We start from the raw sequence: 22,039 nt of genomic DNA, 5'->3' as shown, positions 1-22,039 counted from the left end.
TCTTACTTGCTTTTCCAAATGCCTTTTGAGCTCTTCCATGGCCTGAGACCAGTTCATGTTTTTCTTGGAGGCTTTTGATGTAGGCTCTTTGACTTTGTTGACTTCTTTAGGCTGTATGTTTTGGTCTTCTTTGTCACCAAAGAAAGATTCCAAAGTCTGAGTCTGAATCTGTGACTGTTTTCGCTGCCTGGCCATGTTCCCAGCCAACTTACTTGACCCTTGAGTTTTCCGTGGGGGTATGACTGCTTGTAGAGTATAGAGTACTTTGTCCCAAGCTTGAGGGGCTGCGCTGTTGTTTTCAGAGCTATTTCTACACAGCAAGCTCTGCCACACCAGCACTACTCCTCCCCCGAGAACCGCCGAACCGGACTCAGATTTATGCTGGCTGTGCACTCCTGCTCACATCTGCCACTTAATTCCTCCCACCAGATGGGCCTGGGGCCAGAAGCAGCTGCAGCCTCAGAGCTACACCTCCTCCACTGCACCGCCACCCCCACCCCAGGCGGTGGCTCAACCCCGAACTCCTTTCACTCTGTCCCAGCAGTTTTTCCCACTAACCTTCTCTGTTGTCTTTGGTGTTTGGGGGTTGAGAAGGCTGGTAACTGCCACAGCTCACTGATTCAGTGTGCTAAGGCTTGTCCCACCCAGCTCCTGGTCTGGTTGGTCCGGGCACGGCTCACGATGGGCTCTGCTCCCAGCTCCGTGGGATAGACCTTACCCAGCGACCATCCAGGCTGTATTGGGCTGGAGCCCTTCTTCCCTCTGCTATTTCATGGGTTCTGCCTAATGAAATATTTTTTAAAAAGTATGATTTCTGATTCAATATAGAGTTTTAAAATTTTTTAAAATTTGCTTAGTTACTGAAGGCCACTCATCTTACATAAGAAAATTAAGTTTCATTTTTCCTTAAATACAAATCAAGTAATAAGTGGTTCATAATGGTGTTCAAGTATAGCCTTGAAAAAATTATCTTTATTATTCTTTTTTCTATTTGAGAATTTCCCAAATGTGAGAAGTTAAAAATATTCTGATAGCTATGTTTTTTTTTTCTTTTTTTTTTGATTTAATTTATTTATTTAACATATTTAGTTTTCAGCATTGGTTTTCACAAGAGTTTGAATTACAAATTTTCTCCCCATTTCTACCCTCCCCCTCCACTCCAGGATGGCGTATATTCTGGTTGCCCTGTTCCCCAGTCAACCCTCCCTTCTGTCACCCCATTCCCCTCCCATCCCCTTTTCCCTTCCCCTCTTATAGGGCAGGCTAAATTTCTACTCCCCATTGCCTGTGTATGTTATTTTCTAGTTGCATGCAAAAATTTTTTTTTCTTTGTTTTTGAACGTCTGTTTTTAAAAACTTTGAGTTCCAAATTCTTCCCTCTTCTCCCTTCCCACCCACCCTCCCCAAGAAGTCAAGCAATTCAACATAGGCCACATGTGTATCATTATGTATAACCCTTCCACAATACTCATGTTGTGAAAGACTAACTATATTTTGCTCCTTCCCAATCCATCCCCCTTTATTGAATTTTCTCCCTTGACCTGTCCCCTTTCCAAAGTGTTTGTTTTTGATTACCTCCATCCCCATCTGCCCTCCCTTCCATCATCCCCCCCCCTTTTTTTTTTTAATCTTCTTCCCTCTTCTTTCCTGTGGGGTAAGATACCCAATTGGGTATGTATGGTGTTCTCTCCTCAGGCCCCATCTGATGAGAGCAAGATTCACTCATTCCCCCCTCACCTGCCCTCTCCCCTCTTCCCACAGAACTGCTTCCTCTTGCCAACTTTATGTGAGATAATCCACCCCATTCTGTCTCTCCCTATCTCCCTGTCTCAATATGTTCCTCTCTCATCCCTTAATTTGATTTTATTTCTTTTAGATATCTTCCCTTCATCTTCAGCTCACCCTGTGTCCTCTCTCTCTCTCTCTCTCTCTCTCTCTCTCTCTCTCTCTCTCTCTGTTTCTCTCTCTCTCTCTCTTTCTCTGTATGTGTGTATATATATAGATATATATACACACATAGATATATACATACATACACATTCATTTATATATATATATATGTATATGTATATATATATATATATATATATATATATATATATATATATATATACACATAAACATATGCATATATATGCATATTCCCTTCAGCTACCCTAATACTGAGGTCTCCTGAATCATACACATCATCTTTCCATGTAGGAATGTAAACAAAACAGTTCAACTTTAGTAAGTCCCTTGCAATTTCTTTTGCTTGTTCTGTTTCTTGATTACCTTTTCATGCTTCTCTTGATTCTTGTGTTTGAAAGTCAAATTTTCTATTCAGTTCTGGTCTTTTTACTGAGAAAGCTTGAAAGTCCTCTATTTTATTAAAAGTCCATATTTTGCCTTGGAGCATGATACTCAGTTTTGCTGGGTAGGTGATTCTTGGTTTTAATCCTAGCTCCATTGACCTCCAGAATATCGTATTCCAAGCTCTTCGATCTCTTAATGTAGAGGCTGCCAGATCTTGGGTTATTCTGATTGGGTTTCCACAATACTCAAATTGTTTCTTTCTGGCTGCTTGCAGTATTTTCTTCTTGTTCTGGGAGCTCTGGAATTTGGCGACAATATTCCTAGGAGTTTTCTTTTTGGGATCTATTTGAGGAGGCGATCGATGGATTCTTTCAAGTTCTATTTTGCCCTATGGCTCTAGAATATCAGGGCAGTTCTCCTTGATAATTTCTTGAAAGATGATATCTAGGCTCTTTTTTTGATCATGGCTTTCAGGTAGACCAATAATTTTAAAATTATCTCTCCTGGATCTATTTTCCAGGTCAGTGGTTTTTCCAATGAGATATTTCACATTGTCTTCCATTTTTTCATTCCTTTGGTTCTGTTTTATAATATCTTGATTTCTCATAAAGTCACTAGCTTCCACTTGCTCCAATCTAATTTTTAAAGTAGTATTTTCTTCAATGGTCTTTTGTACCTCCTTTTCCATTTGGCTAATTCTGCCTTTCAAGGCATTCTTCTCCTCATTGGCTTTTTGGAGCTCTTTTGCCATTTGAGTTAGTCTATTTTTTAAGGTGTTGTTTTCTTCAGTGTATTTTTCAGTATTTTTTTGGGTCTCCCTTAGCAAGTCATTGACTTGTTTTTCATGGTTTTCTTGCATCCTTCTCATTTCTCTTCCCAATTTTTCCTCTACTTCTCTAACTTGCTTTTCCAAATCCTTTTTGAGCTCTTCCATGGCCTGGGGCCAGTTCATGTTTTTCTTGGAGGCTTTGGTTGTAGGCTCTATGACTTTGTTGACTTCTTCTGGCTGTATGTTTTGGTCTTCTTTGTAACCAAAGAAAGAATCCAAAGTTTGAGACTGAATCTGGGTGTGTTTTCGCTGTCTGGCCATATTCCCAACCAACTAACCTGACCCTTGAGTTTTCCGTGGGGGTATGACTGCTTGTAGACTAAAGAGTTCTATGTTTCACATTTGGGGGCATGTGCCAGCTCTGCCACACCAGCTCCTTCCCCAAGAATCCCCAGCCCGGACTGAGCTTAGATCTTCAGCAGGCTGTGCACTCCTGCTCTGATCCACCACTTAATTCCTCCCACCAGGTGGGCCTGGGGTCGGAAGCAACAACAGCTGTAGCTGCCCCACCTCAGCTGCTCCTGGGGCTGGTAGCCAAACCTCGAACTCCTTCCACTCTCGCAGCTTTTCCCACTAACCTTCTCTGTTGTCTTTGGTGTTTGTGGGTTGAGAAGTCTGGTAACTGCCGCAGCTCACTGATTCAGGGCGCTAGGGCACTTTCCGCCCAGCTTCTGGTCTGGTTGGTCCTCGCAGCTCACGCTGGGCTCGGCTCTCCACGGTTCCCCTCTGCTCCGAGCTCTGTGTGGGATAGACCTCACCTAGAGACCATCAAGGCTGTCCTGGGCTGGAGCCCTGCGTCTCTCTGCTGTTTTGTGGGTTCTGCCGTTCTAGAATTGGTTCAGAGCCATTTTTTATAGGTTTTTGGAGGGACTCGGCAGGGAGGTCACGCTAGTCCCTGCTTTCCAGCCGCCATCTTGGCTCTGCCCCTGATAACTGTGTTTTTTTAAAAAAAAATTATTTGGAAACAACTGTTGTAGTAGCAGTTTTTGATTATCCAAGGAAAATTAATATTAAAATCCCTAAGGAAATAAGGTTTTTCCTTCAGTCTCTTCCGTGAAGTAATATTAGCAAAGCGCTAGCTAGTTCTACCCTAATAACTAATGTAAATGCCTATGTAATTATTGTAGTTTATTGTCATCTAAAATTTTTAAAAGCAGTTTTAATAAGCTCCTTTATTGCAGATGTAGTTTTTGTTCAGAATATTTATATCCCCAAAAAATGGAACCCAAAAGGATAATGTGTTAAATCATGAGAGTTTTAAGTTACCTATATGGTGTGACTTCTTTATGATGTTTTGTTAAATCTATTTGCTTTCAAAGAATAGAATTTAATAGACTCATAGAGCTGGATAAGACCCTAGAGATAATCTGGTCCAGCCCCCTCATTTGACAGATAAAGAAATTGAAGTAAGACAAAATGTGGTCAAAGTCACCAGCACCTAAATCAGGCCTTCTGACTACCAGGCCAGGGCTTATTCAGTTATATACCACTGAGGAGATATGAACTAAATAACTTTTCTAGATTACTTGTAACTCTTTGATTGTGAATATAAGTGTACCTGGTTTTAGGCAATACATATGTTCCTTAAAAGTAATGTATAAACTAAATTTTTATTGTGAATATAAGTGTACCTGGTTTTAGGCAATACATATGTTCCTTAAAAGTAATGTATAAACTAAATTTTTATAAATCAAGTCATTTAAAATCATGAGTTTTCCTTGTGTGTTTAAAGGAATTAGATGGTAAATTCTTTTGTAAAGAAAATGATCACATAACCCCTCCCTAATTTCTTTCTTTTTGAAAACCCAGATTTTCTTATAATGGGTTTGCCTAAATCGAGTTGCACCTATAAACAGGGATGTTGGCAGCCTACAGCAGGTGACAGAGGAAATAATGGCATCTGGGGCACTTGTTGCCATCAGGGTCCTAGGAGGAATTCCAAAGTAGGTGAAGTTTGTTTTCCCTGCCCTCCCACCTCCCTTTTTACAACCTTTTCTCACCACCATCTTGCATCCTCTCTCCTCCACCCACTTCTCCCAGCTGCCTAGAGACCTCCTGTTGTTGATCTCTTTATCTGGTTTTCCACTTTTACTAGCTTTGCATCCTCCAAAGTATCCCACTCCCCCCCCCCCACCCCACCATCCCCAACTAATTGAATTTCCTCAAAGTATCCTGTTTCAGCTCTGTGTTGGGAGGAAGACACTTTGATTATGTGTTTGAGATGATTTACACTAAGGAGTAAGTGGGTAACAGATTTAATTCTTCTTAAAATATATTCTAAAATGTGTGTATTTTTTTAAACTAAAAATGAATTTATTATGTCAAATGAATGCCCATTTGGCCTACTCTGGGCCATATTGTTTCATTCAATTTGAGGCAGAATGGTTAGTGGAAAGAGCCCTGGTTCTAGAATCAGGATATGGGTTCAAATCCTTGCTCTAATGTTTACTGTCTGTGTGACCTTGGACAAGTAACTTTGCCCCCTGGGCCTCTGTGTCCTCAACTGAAAAACGAGCGGGTTGAACAAGATGATGTATCTCTAAGGTCCTTTCCAGCTGTAAATCTATTGACATTCAAGGCTCTTCACAATTTAACTCCAAACTAATGCCAGCAAATGCTAATTATCATTTAGTTTTAGTAGATTTTTTTTCGAAGAATGAAAAATTTTTAATCATTTTAGTGCTAAAATGAAATATGAAAAGCAAGTGTGGTGTAGTGGCTAGCAGGCCTTGGAACCTGGTTTCAGATACCACTTCTGATGCATGCTGGCTGTGTCATGTTAGCCAAGTCATTTACCTTCACACTGCTTTAGACAATTCTGTAAATTGTAAAGGTGGTGCTAATCTACACTGGGAAAAGGGAGTTTCCTCATCGGTGAATTCCTTATAGCAATGAAATCATAGGGCCAGGCCAAATTTTTAAAAAATAAAATTTAAAAGTTTTCCCAGGCAAAAGAAAAACATTTCTCCATGTCTCTTTTTCTGATAAGTTATTTTTTGTTTTCTTACATCATAAATAGAAAAAACTTCACATGAACCCCATTTACTTACATGTAAGGATTGAGTCTTGTCCACATTTTTTTAAATAACGCAGGATTTATAACCAATTAGGAGGGAAGTTAAAAAAAGCCATTGTTAACAGTGGAAAAAACACAATGACTATAGGGCCAGACAATCCAAATTCCATTTGGGATGTTTACTACATGTATGACACTGGACAGGCCACTTCACTTCCCTGGGCCTCAGTGTTCTCTTCCATAAAAAGAAAGGGGTGAACTAGATGGCCTTTGACCTCCCTTCCAGCTCTAGATCCTGTGATGAATGCTTAGCCACGCCCGGTCTGGATGTCATCCCTTGCACAATCCTCTGCACAGAGTAGCTGTTCATTAGTGATTATTTAGTGAAAGAATCTAAGATGCCAGTTTTAGATCCTATTTGTGTGAGACAACTCAAGTAATATTCAGAGACGTCTCATAGAAGCCAAAAGGAGAAAAAGGAGTCTTTATTTATGATCTCGCGCAACTGATAGACAATCTGTAGGGAGAGGCAGGCCCAGAAAGCAGAACTTGTATACCTTAACGAAAACAACCCCCACCCGCCACTGACTTTTACTCCCATTGGTGGAGTTCAGGCTCACCATCTAAAACGCTGGAATCTACCCCAGGAACAAGGAAATATTAGTTTATCCAGTACAAACTCCTACAAAACATCTTTACTCTTATTTGGTGAGGACGCAGTTCAGGTGATTTTTAGTAACATGAAACTTAGGTCTGGCTGTCAATCAGAAGCCCAGAGCCATACCAAAAAGCCCTCACCTCCATTTTATCCCACTCAATTCAGAGAAAGGCTGAGACCCAGATTCCATGAGAGGTCTTCACCATCCCACTCACTATCATGCCCTTATATGAAATCTCCACTGCTGCCTATTTTTATTCTTACATGTTAGCGGGTCAAACACATTCTTCCTTCTAAGCCATATCCCAATTAAATTGTGCCTCCCCTTTTTTGTTCTCCCTGCCCCCATCTTTCATGACCCAGCTAGGTCTCACTTCCTTCATGAAGCTGTCCCTGATCATTCAAGCCGAAATGTGTCTGTCTCCTTCATTTGACTTTTTAAAACACTTACTACCTTCAGTTGGAACTTAATTGTGGACTACTCTGTACCATTTCTTAAATGGTTGTCAAATTTTGTTGTCATTCAACTTTTCATCTGTGTATACTTTGTCTCTCCCAACTAGAGAGTCCGGGACTGAAAATGCTATGCAAAGAATAGGCATTCAGATGTTTGTTGAATGAAACAGTCTCTAACCTTCCCTGCTTCTGAAATTATTCCAGAAATTATTTCAAGAAGACTTAACTAGAGGAGATCTTCGTTTTAAAGGCCTTTAAACATTTTTTGGTGCTGCTTAAACTAGCTGGACTCATTAAGAGTACAGAAATGAAATAAGCATATGCCATAGATTAACTCTTTGATCATTTAATGTGGCAGTAGACTGGAGCAGAAGCTTGCCCATGAGTGCTCTAGGGTCTGAAGATACCCTGCAATGATCATATCCTTAGTACAGAAGACTCATTTGAGATGTAATTCAGTTTGGCCAGTTTAATGCCCATGTGCTCAGTGCCATTGGGAAAGAAAACAAAAGAAATGGGAGATTTGGCCCTGCCCTCAAGGAGCTTTCAATCTAATTGAAGAGATGAGCCTGATTTACAAGAAGCCTTGAGAGAACAATAGGAAAGAATAAATTTGCTAACATGTATACCACAGACAAGCCTAGTGGGAAATTAAGAACAGGAAATCATTGTGGTTCATAGTTCTCAAGGAAGATTTTGTCTTCCATTTTTTCATTCCTCTGGTTCTGTTTTATAATATCCTGATTTCTCATAAAGTCACTAGCTTCCACTTGTTCCAATCTAATTTTTAAAGTAGTATTTTCTTCAGTGGTCTTTTGGACCTCCTTTTCCATTTGGCTAATTCTGCCTTTCAAGGCATTCTTCTCCTCATTGGCTTTTTGGAGCTCTTTTGCCATTTGAGTTAGTCTGTTTTTTAAGGTGTTGTTTTCTTCAGTGTATTTTTCAGTATTTTTTTGGGTCTCCTTTAGCAAGTCATTGACTTGTTTTTCATGGTTTTCTCGCATCCTTCTCATTTCTCTTCCCAATTTTTCCTCTACTTCTCTAACTTGCTTTTCCAAATCCTTTTTGAGTTCTTCTATGGCCTGGGGCCAGTTCATGTTTTTCTTGGAGGCTTTGGTTGTAGGCTCTATGACTTTGTTGTCTTCTTTAGGCTGTATGTTTTGGTCTTCTTTGTCACCAAAGAAAGAATCCAAAGTCTGAGACTGAATCTGGGCGCGTTTTCGCTGCCTGGCCATATTCCCAACCAACTAACTTGACCCTTGAGTTTTTCAGTGGGGTATGACTGCTTGTAGACTAACGAGTTCTATGTTCTACGTTTGGGGGGGAGGTGCCAGCTCTGTCAGAGCCGCACTCCTCCTTCCCCAAGGACCCCCAGTCCAGACTGGACTTAGATCTTCAGCAGGCTGTTGCACTCCTGCTCTGATCCGCCACTTAATTCCTCCCACCAGGTGGGCCTGGAGCCGGAAGTAACAACAGCTGTAGCTGCCCCACCTCCGCTGCCCCCGGGGCTGGAAGCCGAACCGCGAACTCCTTCCACTCCCGCAGCTTTTCCCACTAACCTTCTCCGCAGTCTTTGGTGTTTGTGGGTCGAGGGGTCTGGTAACTGCCGCAGCTCACATATTCAGGGCGCTAGGGCCCCCTCCACCAGGCTTCTGGTCTGGATCGTCCACGCCGCTCAGGCTGGGCTCTGCTCCACTCCGTTCCCAGCTCCCAGCTCCGTGTGGAATAGACCTCACCCAGAGACCATCCAGGCTGTCCTGGGCTGGAGCCCTGCTTCCCTCTGCTGTTCTGTGGGTTCTGCCGTTCTAGAATTGGTTCAGAGCCATTTTTATAGGTTTTTGGAGGGACTCGGGTACGGAGCTCACTCTAGTCCGTGCTTACCAGCCGCCATCTTGGCTCCGCCCCCCTCAAGGAAGATTTTGAAGGCTGTCTGGGTAGAGAGGAGTCAGAGGAAGTGTGCAGTTAGGGGACAGTAGTTTGAGAAAAGGCTTGGAGAGGTGACTGCAGCCTGATTGGACAGGCAAGGTGAGGCAATATCAGAGAGGACTTCAAATGAGACTGCTGAAGCATGGACTAGATTTTATAGTAGTAGGAAGCAATAATAAGTTCTCGAATAGGGGAATAATATGAAAGATGTGAAAAGCACTGCCTCTCAAATGAATTTTCTAAAAATTACGCACTTTCAGTGTGATGGTAATATTCCAGGTATTTTATAAAATGCCATAACAAAACATCTCAAGAACACGCATTTAAGTTTGAAAAATATTTAGATGGAAACTCTAGTAAGATTGAGGCTATTTCTGTTTATGTCACCAATTAAAGAAGAAAGCTTTCAGCTCATAAGAATCAAGTCCAATTGAAGTCTGGCTTTGGAGCTTGGTTTTGTCCTAAAACTAATATAATGTCTTCATGAGAGATACAGCAGTAGATTTTGGTCCCTGGATAGAATAGCATTGATAGAGATTAATAGGTAGTCTGGAACATAGCAAAAGTTCATTTGTAAGTTAGTTAGTTTGGAGTTTAGACTGCTTTCCTGTGTAAATGGTGCTGCTTAGTGGGGGAATGGTGATTAGTTTCCCAAGTCAGGCCAAAAAAGCCTATTTGACTCATAGTATCCAGAGTGACCACTTTTTTTCACGGGAAAATACACTTAAGCTGGAGCTTTGCTACCAATCATTTGCTCTAAATTGTAAAGCAGAAAATACCCTTGTGTGTTTGCATAAGAAACGTACCTCCTAGGTCAGTCATTTTACCTGTTATTCTGAATTGGGGGGAGTCAACTGGCAGCTGACTCCATGAAGAGAGAGGAGGCAAAGGTGGGCATGGCCTTTTCGTCTCTGCCCATCAGAGACTTCCTGTATTTCATGAAATATTTAAAATGCAAGTTGTTTAATGCTTAAAAATATAACCCCCTCCTTTATCTGGAAAACACTGCTACATAGACTATGACCACTAATTGACCCTGAAGTTTTTGTTGTAATTTCTCTTCCATTCACCTATAAAAATATTACATAAGACAAAACAATGCCACCCACTAAAATTGTGCTGAAACTAAACAAATTAAAATTGAACTTCCTGTTAAGATGATGCCTTTAAGAACACAGGCTGCCCAGCGTGAGAAGTACAGTAATATGTGGAAAATACTTTGGAAACCTTAAGCATTACATAAATTGTCAGTTGTATTAACAATACATTTAGTGCTGGTGCTGTTTCAGTGAACAAATGAACCCAGGGTTTACCTTAATGCTATTTGGAACCCTGGGGAAATGGATCTTTCTGAGTAGTTGAAAAATTCTTAACACTTGCAATCATTCATGATGAAAATATTTCTAAAGTATTTTATATACTTCTTAGTCTCTTTCTGAAGGACGTATTGAATATGATATAACCTTTTCTTGATAACTCAGGATCATCAGCTGATAAACTGTGGTACGCATAGGGAGGGGTTTATTGATGTGTATGGTACTATGTCACTCGTAAATGAAGTGTCCAGAGTGCTCCTTTTTGAAATCTGGAATCTGTTTTTCCTCATTTTTAAGACTATTGCTTTGCTATTGACTGTCATTTTTTGTAATATGTTTTAATAGGGCATGAAAAGCACATTTCACTTTGAATAAAGTATCTGTATTTTTTTGCATAAATTTTACATCTACATGACTGCTCAGAGGTCTTTTTTCCCCATCCTATTTCTCATGTTCAAAATAGGATGGATTTCGGAAACTGCGTTCTAGATAGAATGAGATTATGTATTTTACGAATAAAAATGAGACAGGTAGGTAGTGCCTCCCTGCTCCATATAGGTAGAAACTTGGAGTCAGGAAGACTGTTCAAATCTTGCCTAAGATGCTTCCTAGTTGTAAGACCCTGGGAAAGTCACTTAGCCTCTCGTCCTGTTTTGTCTTCTTTAAAACGAGGATATGAGTTGCACTTCCTCCACAGGGTTGTTGTGAGGATCTCTTATTAGATATTAAGGCTCTTTACAAATCTTAAAATGGTATATAAATTTTAAAAAGAATAAAAACAAGCTTTCTAGGTATTTTTAAATTTTGACACTCAGGTTTTTTCAGATTTTATCCAAAATAAATGTATATTAAGGGCATCTAGATAGTTCAGTGGATAGAACACTGGGCCTTGAGTCAGGAAGACCTGATTTCAAATCCAGCCTCAAACACTGTAACCCTGGGCAAGTCACTTAACTTATGTTTTCCTTAATCCACTGGAGAAGGAGGTGATGAACTACTCCACTATCTTTGCCAAGAAAACCCCGTGGATATCGTAGTCTGCGGGACCATAAAGAGTTAGCCATGACTGAACAACAACAAAACGTATGTTAGAGGATCTGTATATGCCCACTTGAAGGTATCTTAGTGAGTCTGAACTCTCCACATTTGTTTCCTATTCTCTTTTCCAAGCAAGGAAGGAAATTCTTTAACCTAAACCCCTATTTTTAACCCACTCTTTATTCCTTCAGAAGATGAGGGAGAAATCGTAGTAGTTGACATTGAGGAAGATGTCCTGAGGGATGATAGACCCTCCACAGTTGGCCATTTTCCTTATTGGATAACTTGGCCTTCAGAAGATGAGTTTTATGAATCCAGCTAAAACTATTCTCCAACAGTGTAATCACAAAATGAGAGCAGAGCTCACAGCTTTAATTGTGACCTTATCCCAGAATAATTCTATAGTCATTTACTTGCAGATGAGAACATCATGTAGACAAAGTTTCAAAATTGAACAGTTCAGAAAGTTGAGCTTGTTGAAGCAAATTACTCTAATTGTGCACTTAAAGAATTTTCTTGGTTATGATTTTGTCTCAGGTGCTGCTGATACAACAGGGAAGGAGAGCCTGAAGCAAACTACTCTATAATTTCAATTTCCAGTGACAACAGCAATGTTTAAAGATGAAAATAAATGTAATGATGGTAGGGCTGAACTTAGACAGTTAAATCCACCAATAAAGTAGCCTGCAGTGTTCTCAGGCTAGGGTGGCAGTAACTGTGAGTCTATGACCCACTGCGAGCTGGTGTTACATCCTTCTAAAGGGACTTAGCTTCTTAAGCATAGTCATGGACTTGTGGAGGGTGTTGTATGGGTGGTTCTCAGACTTCATAGCTTACTGTTTTTTCCTTACATCTCTTAGTCATTCACTTCTTAATGTTCTTTTCTTCTTTAATGTTCTTAGTAGTTCTGTCATGCTTTCTGGTACTTGACATCAAGAGACTGAATTATGTTGAACAGCAAGGTACTCAAATCTTTGTCAGATATTTAAAGCTTTTGTACCCACTACCTTGGCCTAGCATTTCTCAAACTAATTTAACCAGAGAACATTTTGGAGCTTGAGATATGTTGATGCAACCCATAACTACTAGACAGAGAGTATAGGTTACCATTTGGGGGAAAACATAACTAAACCTATTTTCATAATAAATTGCCACATAGAGTATTTTTGATGAAATAGTTTAATATTTTATTGCTTAGCAAGAAGATCACTAGCATTAGTATTCATATCATGTGGGAACAACAAGGTTTACAAAGGACAGTTTGGGAAATGCTACCTTAGGCTTTAACATGATGGCATTGTCCTGTAGTTCTCAGCATCACAGTCGGATCCTTTACAAAATATATATTAGAAATTTTATATAATAAATTTTTTCTTACTCTCTAGCTGGTGGTTCACTTATTTTATTTTTTGTTTTATTAGAGCTTTTTGTTTTTTATACCACTGTTACTTCCTAATCTTATATCCACTTTTTATCCCCAAAAGACTTTCTTATAGCAAGAAAAAGTTAAAGCAAACTTACTATATGTGCTTCTTTGCTGAGAGGAAGTTTGTGTCATCATCAGGTCTCTGGAACCAAGATTTGACATTGTGTATAATTTAAATTCTAGTGTTTTGGGTACTGTTTTCATTTACATTATTATTTTACAGTACAATTATTATAGTCATTTAATATCTTGTTCCATTGGTTTTGCTTTCTTTGCCTCTCTTTAGTTCATGTCTTCCTATATTTGTCTGACTTCCTTTTAGTCATCATTTACACTGTAACAGTGTTTTAGTTTGTATTTCACTTGTATTTCACAATTTTATTCAACTATGATTCAAATGATGTAGGCCTCTTAATTTTAAGCAATATTCAACAAAACAATTTCAATACCACTAGAGAATTTGGGTAACCCATGGGACTTACTGTGAAGACGAATTGATATATATTTCCTTCCTGATTGATGCAGTTGAAAACTTAGCCCCTGTGTGACCATGGGCAAGTCATTTAACCCTTCTGAGCCTTAGGCCCCCAATTTGTAAAATAAAGGGGAAAGAACAAATATCTTTAAGGTCTCTTCTAGCGCTAAAAATTTTGTGATTAGCACATAAAATCAGGTTATCTTAGATTCTCTTTTGAACAGACTTTCTAGCTGGATGGAAAATTCTAATAACAAATTCCATTAATTTTAGGTCTTGCAATGTGGCTTTAGAATTTTTTTAAAAAAATTAGAGTTTCTGAATAGATCTGTGGTTCATTCATTAAAAACAAGAATTTGAGTGTTCCCATATGTCTAACCACTGTGGGAGATAACATGAACTTTTAAGTCCAGAAAAAGTAGGATTAGAAGCATGAACTTTAGTTAAGAAAATTAGACATACTAATATACTTCAGTGGATTTATGATCCCATTAATTTGGATACTGCCCCACTTATGTAGACTACAGTCTAGCCCTACCTTTTTATTCTTTGTGACCTTCTCCATTTCCTCCCATGACTCCTTCATTGAGAATCTGCCTAATGTTCTAGAAGGCTTCTTTTTAGGTCTTATAATATTGTGAAATATTTAAAGAAGAGTCATTTACTATTATTATAAAATACCACAATTGGAATATAGACAGGACTAGCTTTTAAACTTCGTGTGTTTCTGCTTAAGGATGTAGCTGACCACAAGATGGAATCATAAGCATGTATGTCCTGGTAACTTTGTCCTGACATTGGTGAAAACTGGTGGATAAGCAATGAAAAGTGAAACAGGTCCTTCAGGTACCATCAAGTGAGCAGAGGAATGAAATACCAAACTACAGAAAGTCAAGGTCGCCTATCTAGAAAAGCTGAGAGGAGGGAGAGCTGTCATATTCTCTCAGAGTAAGGAGAGGGCCTTGGCAGAGAGGACACTTGAGCCAAACATTTATGAATGGAGTCCCAGAGGAGGAAGGGCTGGTATGGATAGAAGAGTAACAGCAGCTAGGACAGAAATGAGAGTCGGTATTTAGTGGGTTAATGTTGTTGAGTACCTGGAGATTGTTACCTATGCAATTACAGAAATAATGTAAACTTGTCTTTGAAGGATAACCATTTTTACTGTCCTCTTGATTGATAGGCAGCATCTTCTTGATTTAAGTTAGATATATGTAGCTTAATATATCTGTTGTAATGTGGTTTACTTACTTTTGTTCACTAAATATTTCAGAGATTGGAAATGCCTATGCTGTTTTAAGCAATCCTGAAAAAAGAAAGCAGTATGACCTCACAGGCAATGAAGACCAAGCGTGTAATCACCAAAACAATGGTAGATTTAATTTCCACAGAGGCTGTGAAGCTGATATAACTCCAGAAGATTTGTTTAATATATTCTTTGGTGGTGGATTTCCATCAGGTACTGTAATAGCTATTCATATAAAGCTTATTTATTGAAGTTAGAGATTTTCAATTAAGTCTTTTGACTTATCACTCCTCTCTTTGCCAAAGATGCAGAGTTATGAGCAAAAAGTCCAGGAGGCGGAAATGGGTATCTGTTACTGCCTTTAATGTCATCTGTGTTCTGAGGGCAGTGAAGCTCATGGCTCTTCTCTACAAAAAAAGCTATGGAGGGAAGCAGCAGAAAATTAGAGAATCAGTGAAACCTTAAGGACTTATGGTTGGAGCTCTGAGGGCTACTAAGCAACATCTAGAAAGCACTTTACAGACCTTCAAGCTCCATACAACTGTGGGCTACTGTTATTGCTAGAAGATGAAAATACTTTGGATTTAAGCCCTTTGACTGTACAGGAACTACTTCATTTGCACAGGTTTCCTGTTCTTACAGCAAAATATCATGAATGGTAATCTGTTAGTGAAAAGGTTGGACCAGGTATTTTTCTAAACACAATTTTATTCCATTAAGTACGTAGAGTAACTGGATTGAAGCTGTTAAGTTGGTGCCTAATAGAGGCTACAAATAACCATCAGATTAACATATGGCCAGGCTTTGTGGAATAGTGGACAAGAGAACCAGCCTGTGGGTCAGGAAGGCCTGCCCGGCTTCCAGTGCTGCCTCGGACACACCCAGGGGGTGTGTCCCAGTGACCCAGGTCACTGAACCAGACAGCTCTTGTAGGCTAGGGGATGTAGAACAACTGCAGATCCACGTTGGGAAAGGAAGTTTCCTCAGCTGCAGTTTGCCTTTGCCGGTGAAATCCCCTTATCTAGTTGTATATTCGCTAATTGGATAGCCTCATCAATTAATGATTGGCATTGCCGCAGCTTTCATCTGGTAGATAAGATCTAGAAGATTTTGTCTGTTCAGCAAAAAATAGAACCATTATTTATTAAGTGTCTGCTATATGCAAGAAACTGCGCTTGGTACTGGGCTCTACTGAGGGAGCAGGGTAGCGCACAAATAACTATGACACAAGATTAAATGAGAAGTACACAGACAAGATCCGGAGTGCAGTGAAAAGTTTGAGAACGTCAAAGATCGGTTTCACCTGGGCAAGTCATTCTAGGTTTCATGAAGGAATTGACATCAGAATTGGACCTGTAATAGAGAGGATTGGGGTGGGGAGGTGCATAACAGATGAGTTGAGGGTGAGGGTCTATTCCAGGCATGAAGAACAAAGATGCAGGAAAGGAAAAAATGATGAGTAATGAAGAGCAGTCCAGTTTAGCTGCACTATAGACTACCTAAAGGGGAATGTGCTGAAACAAGGCTGGAAAAATAGGTTGGAGCTGGATCTGAGAAGGCCTTTATATGTCTTATACCAAGCAGTAGAAAATGATTACAGTTTTTTGAGAAGAGAAGTGAAAGAACATTGCAGTGTTTTAAAAGGATTACTCAAGCTTTGGTGTAAAGTATATGGCACTCGAGGAGGAAGAGAGTTAAGAGGTTATTTATTACAGCAGTCTGGATGAAGAAAGATGACGGTCTCAACCAGGGTGGTTGCAGTAAGTGGAGAAGAGCAGCCTTAATCAAAAGATATTTCAGGGACAGTTTGAACTGCTATAAATTAGTAGTAATTTATTAGTAAAATTAGTGGATTCCTGATTAATGAGACAGAAGATCTTTGCCTCCTCTCCTTTTCTGAATGATACTGATAATGATTTTGGTCAGTTGTGTAACTTTTAAAAAAAAACTATTTTGCCCTTCAGAGCAAAGGTACTATGAGAATGCAGAATCATAACTATGTTTCTTATCTAAATTGTGAAGTATTAAAATAATAAAATAATAAATATTTTTGAATTAATAAAATTATTTTAGTTTAATCTTGGGCATTGGTGCCATTAATAAGGAAGAGAATCACCTTTTATGCCAAAGATAACTAATTTGGTTTGGGGAAATACTGAGTTTGGCGTAATGGTAAAACACTAATTTCTTATGAAAGGGGTGCCATGGGAGTGAGATCTAGAAGTATCTACAGGGTCTTTATAAAATCCTTATGCAAGTTGTTAAGCTTTAAAACTCAAATAACCTAGGATGTAGGCATCATACAATCAGTAATCTTTATGATAATAACTTAGAAATTTTGTTTTCATAGCTGATATGAACCTCAGTTCTGCTAGCCATAGAGCACAGTTTACCATCTTATCCATGGTACCCATTTTTCTTTGATGCGCCATCTGAATGAATACAATGTAATCCATTCTGTTATGTGGCTGCCTTAAATTTTGCTGTTAAATACCATATATTTATTGTTTCTGTCGCACCTAAAACTTAAGTTATTTAAATTTAAAAGTAGCCTGAAACTTTTTAAAGAATCTTTATAATTGATATATATGGTTTGCTTAAACTGCCCCCCCCCCCCGCCAAAAAAAACCCTTTGTATTTGACCTGCAGGTGTCACTTAAACAGTGATTGATTGTGAATTTTCTGAATGATAATAATTTGATTATAGTTCCTGAGTTTTGGATTGATTTTTTTTTTTAGCTTTTCAGTCATTACTGCTATTTTTGACTTAACATTGCCTTTAACTCTTCAGGTAGCGTACATTCATTTTCTAATGGACGAGCAGGATATAGTCATCACCACCAGCATCGGCATAGTGGACATGAGAGAGAAGAAGAAAGAGGCGATGTATGTTTTCAAATATAATTTCTTGTATTTACCTTGTTCCCAGAAATTAACTGAAGTGGTATGAGTTGTAGAGAGGGCTATATAAAAAATAAACTTATAAACAGTATTTATAATGAAACTATCTGCACAATCCACAAATAAGAAGGCAAATCTGCATATACATCTGATCACTTCTGGTCCCACCATCAAAGGGAATATGGATTTTTCTTCTCCTCACATCTCTGAATCACAGCCTGCTACACCTTTGTCCTCCTGCCCCCCAGTCCTTTCCCATAGTCCTGTCCTAAGTAGATCAGAAACACCTTTCAAAGCCATTTGTATTCGATATTGCTTCAGGATAGTGTGAGAAATCTTGGGAGTACAAAGTTCCTATTTTGTAAAATAATAAAGTTAATTACAAGTATAAAACTTCATTACTTAATAAAATTTAATATAACATGAAAGGTCTTGTTTTTACAGGTTCAACCTATTTCCAGAGTTGTGCAGCTATTTTAAATCCCATCCTTTGGGAAAACACATTCTTTCCTTGCTCTGGGCTTCAGGCCCAGCCCTTTGGTTTCATGTCAGGGCCTCCTCTACAACCACCTGAACCTTGAATTTGGATTCCATCCAGCAGTGCCTTACCAAGTCTCTCCCTAGGGCTTTTCTGCGTGGGGAAAAGGCCCCTCCAAGGCTGCTCCCCACAAGGATGCTTTTTTCTTAACTGCTCTCTCTGGGTAGTTGCTACCTTCACATTTAAAATAGATCAGTCATTCTTTTTTTTTTTTCTTCTCATTCTCCTTTCTCTTAAAAGGTTCTTTGTTTCACTTTTACTCCAGCCCATCCATAGGCAGGTTCTCCTGTCAGAGACTTAAAACTTTATATCATGTTTAGATAACTATCCACCACTTCCTGGCTAATGGATAAACCTTCATTTAGATATTCACAAGTACCAGTTTAAAACATGCCTAAGGTAACTTTTTTTTCTGTGATGGAAATGAGGAATACAGGTTGCAGGTATTTCCCCACAGTATTTGCTAGTCTTCCATAGCAACAAATTATATAAATATCTGTTCCCTGATTACCATCTCTTCACTTTCCATATTTAAAATTTTTTTTCATTGAACCTAATCCAGTTTGTGCCACTTTAGAGTTATGCAGTTACCTAAAAATTTTCACTGGAATCTTAGCTCAGGAGAGCCCAAACATAGAGTTATCCAGGCCTACTACCTTTTCCTCAAATATTTGTTACTTCTCTTCTCCTGGAAGGCAAAAATGGGTTTATGAGGAATTATCTGGTCTGTGCTCTCAGTGAATATAAAGGGTAAAAACGTGGTATCCTGACAAGGTCATTGAAGTAGAAGGCTAGAGATTTGTGTTTTATTCTTCCACTAACTACCTATATGAACTTTTCCTCATCTGTAAAATGGATACTGCAGTAAATTATCTCTAAGGCCCTTTCCAGGTCTAAAATTCTGTTTTCAAGCTAGCTATTTGTCAAGTACCAGTATATTGAAAGCTTCCTATTTGATCAGAAACTTCCATTTGCCAGGTTAGGTTTTAAAAGTACAAATAACTTTTTATTTAATAGGGTATATTTAGTAAGATAAACACTACTAAGATTAGTAATTATAAATCTTACATATTTCCTAGAATTTGAAACTAGTTTTCCACACGCATGGCACATCAAACTTGAGTGACCTAACACTACCTGGCCTTCCTCATGCTTGCCTGCAGGGCTCCCAGATGCCCTGGGACACAACACATCAGGCTCTATTGTTTCCCTCCCTAGGTTGGATTTCTGGATGCCCCCAAGACACAGTAACACTTCCTACATTGAGGCTAGGCATGTGAGGGGCTGAACGTGGTGAGTAGGGGAGAGGGAAATGGAAACCATGAATCTTGTGGTCACCTACCTTTATCAGCAGCCCTCCCATCTACTGATGCTCTTCTAGTACCCACTCCCCAGTGGTTGGCATACTCCTCTCTATTCTTCCCATCCATGTGACAGTGAACCTCTGATGACTGAAGAACAAACTCACCTCCCAACCCCAGCCTGCCCCCCTTACATCCCACTATACATCTGCTGCCCCTCCCTCCTTTTCAGTAGGCCTTCTGGAACTCTACATTTAATACACTTTCTTTCAGTAGAGGTCTCTTCCTCGATCTTTTCACCTTTTGATATTCACTGAGTTCTCCCCTCCAGAGGATCCTGTATCGCTGGCCACCCTTTCCTGCACTAGCGCACCTTCCTTCATACCCAACGTGTCTGAATTTTCCTTGTTCCCCGTTGCCACTTTCAAACTCTCCCTCCACTGCCTCTTTTTTGAGGTTCAGTGCGACCAAATTTGTCCCCCAGATCCTGATGACTGTTACCTACTGACTTTCAAGACATTGTTCTTCATTTCTCAATGAGTTTAGTCCTTCACTAGCAATCATTTCACCCCAACCAACACCCTCATGCTAGGGGATTTTTTAATATGTATTAAAAATATGGGGGGAGGGGTACGTGTGTGTGTGCACATGCCCACAGTTTCTCAAATATCCAGTTCTTAATTCTTTTCTACTTGGATGATCTACTTCTCTGTTTCATACAGTGATGGTCACACTCCCAATCCTGCCTTCTCCTGTAAGCACTCTTTTCCATGTCAGAGAGCACCAGCATTCCCCTGTCTGATCGTACTCTTTTATCATTCTGTCTCTCCCTACGCCTTTCTCCTTCTCCATCCATACTATCATTTCCAGTACTTTCGCAGTCTGTTGGCCCTGCTCAGGCTGTAGTCTCCTCCCCAGTTCCTTGGGGAACAGCTCAGCTCCGTGCTATACTTCATCTAATCTCACGCTCCCTTGTTTAATTGCCATGTATATCTCACCAAGCCCCAACTTTAAATTATTGTGCATCTTTTGCTCCTCCTCATGTGCTACTGAATGGCACAGGTGGAAATCATAGGCCAAGTTCATTACAGATTTGGTCAGCTGTCACATCTTGTTATTTCTCTCCCTGTAGCATCTCTCTTTCTCATGTAACCCCCTACCCTGGTTCAAGCCTCTATAACCTCTCTGCTAATCTACAGCAGTAGCCTACTGCTTTGTCTCCCTGTCTCAAGTCTTTCCTCATTCCAGTCCATATTTTGTGTAGGCGCCAAAGTGATTTTCCTAAAAACCCAGATCTTGATCATATTACACTATCTAAGCTCCAGTGACTCCCTATTAGCTTTAGAATAAAATATAAACCCCTGTTTGGCATTTGAAAATTCTTACAAATTGACCCATTTCTGTCTTCTTACACATTATTCCCCTTAACATCCTCTCTTCCAGCCATATCTCACATCCCATGCTTTTCTGGTCGTTGTCCTCTTTTACAGAGCATTTCCCCTACTCACCGCCACCTCTTAGAATTCCTGGGTTCCTTCAAGACTTGGAACAGTGAGCACCTCTTTGGGAGGCCTTATCTCTCTCCCCACTTTGGATTGACTTACCCTTTATACTGTATGTACCTATTTATCCCCCATCACCATGTAAGCTATTTCAGGGTTCTGGGCAGGGACTGCATTTTCTTTGTATCCCTAGTTGATAGCAGAGTGCCTGGCACATAGGAAGTGCTTAATAAATGCTTATTGATGGACTGAATACAATGGATTACAATCCTTGCCTACTATTTTGTGAGAATCAGATTAAGTTATATGTGGAAAGTGCTTTAAAAATCTGGAAAACATCATACAAATGTGTATGGCAATGCTATTTCTATTAATATGATGCTCTAGATTGGATAGTTAAGCCCTATTGAATTAATTTTTACCAGTTTCTGTTCTGGGGACGCTTACACACTTTTCTTCATAGTAAATTCTGTACTTCCAGATCTGTTTTTCCTTCAACTGTATTTTTATGTAGTGAGATGAAACACCACACTGTCTCCTACTTAGTTTCAAGACTATATGGTTTCTCAAGGTTTCATAAAGTTTCCTAGGACTGTCTTCCTGCAGTTGCAATTTTGACTTGTAATACAATATTGTTTGGCTTGCACTGGTAGGAGTTTCCTCATTAGGAGTTACTCTCAGTGATAAAGTCAAAAGTCTGGACCAAAACAATTTTTTGATTTAGGCTTAGGCCTACATTACCCTCTCTCTAGTATTTCATGTAGGAGACCTTAATCAGTTGATTTTACAAACCAGTTCACAGGCTTATTCAACCTCCCTTGCACCCTCCCACCCACTGTTTTCTTGCTTATGATTTTCTTGTCATCTGTAACTTCTGACTCTGACTTGGTCAGATCCTTATTATAAAGAAAAATCTACTTGTAAGGTTCCAACTTCTAGCAAACTTAATATACATGGAAAATCCCACATTTTTCTGCAAATAAATTAGAGTATTTGAGGAGAGGGGTAATAGTCCACATTTAAAAACTTTTTTTTTAACATTCACCAGCATATATTTAAATTATTCTTCATTAATTGATAAGACTGGGTAGGAGGAGGAGTAGAAAAATACTTTGT

General features: G+C 39.4%; 1 protein-coding gene across 2 annotated transcripts in view; it reads left to right on the top strand.

Moving 5' to 3' along the window:
• DNAJB14 (DnaJ heat shock protein family (Hsp40) member B14) overlaps positions 1-22,039 on the top strand; it is a 110,191-nt gene that overhangs the window by 76,256 nt on the left and 11,896 nt on the right. The window contains exons 4-6 of one of the 2 annotated variants that reach the window (XM_036762940.1): positions 14,709-14,894; positions 17,473-17,567; positions 19,339-19,413. In XM_036762940.1, coding sequence (XP_036618835.1) covers positions 14,709-14,894; positions 17,473-17,567; positions 19,339-19,371 — 314 coding nt within the window. In that variant the 3' untranslated portion in view covers positions 19,372-19,413. The remainder of the gene's footprint in view (positions 1-14,708; positions 14,895-17,472; positions 17,568-19,338; positions 19,414-22,039) is intronic. The other variant, XM_036762939.1, reaches the window with a different exon arrangement.

Source organism: Trichosurus vulpecula, chromosome 6 (genome assembly GCF_011100635.1).
Source record: "Trichosurus vulpecula isolate mTriVul1 chromosome 6, mTriVul1.pri, whole genome shotgun sequence".
Taxonomy (NCBI): domain Eukaryota; kingdom Metazoa; phylum Chordata; class Mammalia; order Diprotodontia; family Phalangeridae; genus Trichosurus; species Trichosurus vulpecula.
This window is presented reverse-complemented; position numbering and strand designations above follow the sequence as displayed.